This window comes from Ixodes scapularis, unplaced genomic scaffold, assembly GCF_016920785.2.
Source record: "Ixodes scapularis isolate PalLabHiFi unplaced genomic scaffold, ASM1692078v2 PGA_scaffold7__128_contigs__length_106722199, whole genome shotgun sequence".
NCBI lineage: Eukaryota > Metazoa > Arthropoda > Arachnida > Ixodida > Ixodidae > Ixodes > Ixodes scapularis.
In genome coordinates, this window is record NW_024609882.1 from 25,435,623 (window position 1) to 25,439,256 (window position 3,634).

At 43.0% G+C, this 3,634-nt stretch overlaps 1 protein-coding gene across 1 annotated transcript; it reads left to right on the forward strand.

Annotated features, from left to right (window-relative positions):
* Positions 1-2,378: 2,378 nt before the first annotated feature.
* On the forward strand, positions 2,379-3,305 carry LOC115311001 (elongation of very long chain fatty acids protein AAEL008004-like). Its single transcript, XM_029969524.4, has one exon. The coding sequence runs from the start codon at positions 2,397-2,399 to the stop codon at positions 3,303-3,305; it is 909 nt and encodes a 302-aa protein (XP_029825384.2). The 5' UTR covers positions 2,379-2,396.
* The last annotated feature ends 329 nt before the right edge of the window (positions 3,306-3,634 follow it).

Consider the following 3,634-nt stretch of genomic DNA (forward strand, 5'->3'; position numbering starts at 1 on the left):
AAGCTGGTGGATGTTAACCATTTTGTTCTTAGCCCGAGACTGAGGCAAGAAAAGAGGAAAGTTTCAAAGTAGAAGAAAAATGACCAGTCAAGGACACGTCTCGACTGTTCATGTCCTCGACTGTTCATTCGTCTTCCACTTTGAAACTTTCCTTTTTTCTTGCCACAGTCTCGTGATAAAAACGAAACGCTGTATCATGATGTTTTCCATGATAGTTATCAAGGGGGTGTTGCGTTAGAGCGAACTCCCTCAGCACCTCAAGAATTAGAGAGTAACTAAAACTTTCCTCGACGGTCACCGAGAATTAAAGACGCGTTTTTGAAACAATTAACATTATTCGAGGAAAGCACAGGCGCACTTTGGTAGCAAACAAGCTGAGACAATGGTGTTGTGTATTAGGGGACATAATGCATTCCTAAGCTCTTTTTTTGCTGCAAATTTGCGCAAAGCTAATCTTGCATCTGTTCTTTCCATATTTAAAATGCGTACCGTGTCATGGAGTATAAAATACTAGTACTGCAATGAAGGCAGACGACATAGCTGAAGTAAAGTCGTGCACGTAGAAACGTTTGTTGTTTTCGCGTGGTAATTGTTTCGTAAGTAGAAGCTGATTGCCATGGAGAGGAGTACGCATTTTCTCAAAGACCAGCTCTTGCGCTCTCATTGTAGAAAAAGATTTCAGCAAGACACTCAACAAAAGTGGACATCTTGGCGACAGTGCGTGTTAGTGTTCAGCTGGACCATTGGCCGGAAACATCGAAGCATCAGGCGGTATTTAAGAATGCTCCTGTAGTAGGACAAGGCACACAGCCTTGTCATCGGGTAAAAATTTTCCGCCTACATCCATTTTAAGGTAAGTACCTCCTTTATGCTGGTTTCAAAGTAGAAACTTTAAGAGGCAAAGCCCTCACTATTGACTCAATATAATTTTAAATAAAATATGAAGTATGCTTCCACCTGATATACACATCAACTTCAGCTCTCTAGACGACTGGTTCGCGGCTGAAAAAAAAGAAACCGTCTGGTCCTGGATTCGTTCAGCTGCGCTCTAGCCACATAGAGGGCACAAATTCCATTCCCTCACAGGTGGAACCATAATTTATGATTTTCCAAACCTTCTCAGTATTTGCTACTTACCCTAAACTTCTTTTAATCTATTCATGAATTTAACAAGTCTAAAGACGCAGCAACGTTGACATTGGGACAGCATATGTCAGAGAATTGGCTGAGGGTGCAAAACGCGAGAACGTGCGACACGGAAGCGATAATAGGGCCTCCATGAAGTTTGAAGCGTTGAACAGAATGCTTATCACCGGTCACGAATGTCTGTGGATTCCACAGCATTGATGCTTCCAGTATTCAGCCATTTAAAAACACCCCCCCCCCCCTCCCTCCCCAAAAAAAAGACGCCTTATATTAAATAAGAAGACGAGCTATTTTTTGCCAGCTTTATATCTGTACTCCCGAAGCATAAATGCAAGAGCTCTCGTTTACGAAAACGATTCCATTCAATATCATACTATAAGAACTATTTGTTACATCAATTATAAAATCTTTCTCGACATCATCACCTTTATAGAAAATATTCGCAACGCCAATGAGGTCGAAATAAATAACAAAATTCAGTTCACACGCGTCCATGAGCCTGATTTTTATTTGCCAGCCTTTCTGTTCCGGTCCCCTCCTCTTTTGGTTCTTCGAGTTCTCCACCTAGTCTCACGTGGTACAAGAAAATGGTAAAACTAGCAAGACCTGTTGTTGGGCTAGTTGGTACTTAATTCAAGGTACTGAGTAAGCTTCTTTGCGCCAACACAGGACGAAAACGCTTGTCCTTGTTAACTCCGTCGTGTTCGTCCTCTGTGCTTGGGCATACAAGCTTGCTCAATAAACAACTAAATGTCTACTTATCCGAAAGTATGTGCATTATCTTGGTACTTGCAGACTTTAACAAATAAAAGAAAATATCATTCAGACTAAAGGCCGGTTCAGACACTTCCGTTTGAATGCGTTTGACAGCGTTGCGTCGAGAACCAAAAGCGAGTCACCGGCACATCTGTGCTTCGTATGAGGCGTGGAATCCAATTCAAGCAATCATTTTGGCGCGCGATATAAGCAGCAGGGATGTCCTGGTCTCTCGCTGCCGCAACGCAGTCAAACGCAGTCAAACGCAACTCTCTGAACCAGGCTTAAGAGATTTTTATGCGGAAACAAAAAACGTGTTGGCAGCAAAGATGATTCCCGAAGCTGCACAATGCTCACGCAGTTCCTCGTTCAACGTGCCCTAATAGCACGCTGGTAATTAATAACGCTGAAATATTCCTTGTTTCTTTTTGCAGTTGTCTTCACCTTTGTATCGGATAACCGACGTAGCAAACGTTTCTTAGAAGAAAATCAACATGAACCCTGTCATATTCCTGAGCCAGATTCAGCAGATGGGCGACCCCAGGACCCGCGATTATCCGCTGGTCATGAACCCTTTCTTTGTCTTCACACTGATCGCAACTTACCTGTATTTTATCAAAGTTGCGGGTCCGCGATGGATGAAGAACAGGAAACCTTTTGAGATCACGAACCTCATGCGCTTCTACAACGTCGCCATGGTTATCCTCAACGCAAGGTTCCTCTACATCGTTCTTATCAACACCTACCTCCCACCAGGACGTTACAGTTTGTGGTGCCAAGGGATTACGGGTTACATGGACGACCAGCTTGCCAAATACTACAAGAGCGGATGGTGGTACGTGGCGGTCCGGTACGCCGACCTCCTGGACACTGTCTTCTTCGTGCTCCGCAAGAAGTTCACGCACATCACTCACCTTCATGTCATCCATCACGTCCTGGTAGTGGGGAACGCATGGTTCTTTGTGCTGTTCGCTCCAGAAGGACAGGGTGCTCTAGGGCTTGCCATGAATGCCTTTGTCCACGTCATCATGTACGCTTACTACTTCCTCGCTACGTTGGGTCCCAGTGTCGCACAGTACCTGTGGTGGAAGAGGTACCTCACCAGGCTGCAGATTGCGCAGTTTGTTGTTTTTATAATTCACATGTCCATTCCCATTTTTGTTGATTGTGGTTTCCCCAGGTACCTGATTGTCCCGTCTATTGTGCAAACCATTCTCATCATGGTTCTCTTTGTAAATTTTTACGCCAAGTCGTATTATAGGAAGCCTATCGCTTCGAAAGCTCGAAATCATACAAGCTTACATAAAATACATGAGCACCATCCCGAACACCTCTTCAAGGCGAATACTACACAAAATAGTCTTCAGGAATCTTTTGATGTATCCAAGGACAAGAATATATAATGGGGGTTAGCGAACAATGAAACACAATTTGAGAAAAAATGACCTGACGTCACAGATTTCGAAACTCGAGAATAAAATACAGGAAATAAACTTGATAATGAAGACAAACAAAATGCTAAAAAGTAGCTTTGAAATAATGTACCAGGTTTAAGATTCTTTGAATTTACACGAGAGGATGGGTTTCTTATTTATGTCTCCGAGTTCGAAACGTTAAAATACTGCCAGCTTGACTTGCTTGATTCTTGGCTTCTGAGTCGTTACAATGCGTTAGATTGTGTGCTCGTATTTCTGACATTTACATTGAGATTTCACTCATTATTTGAAAAGAA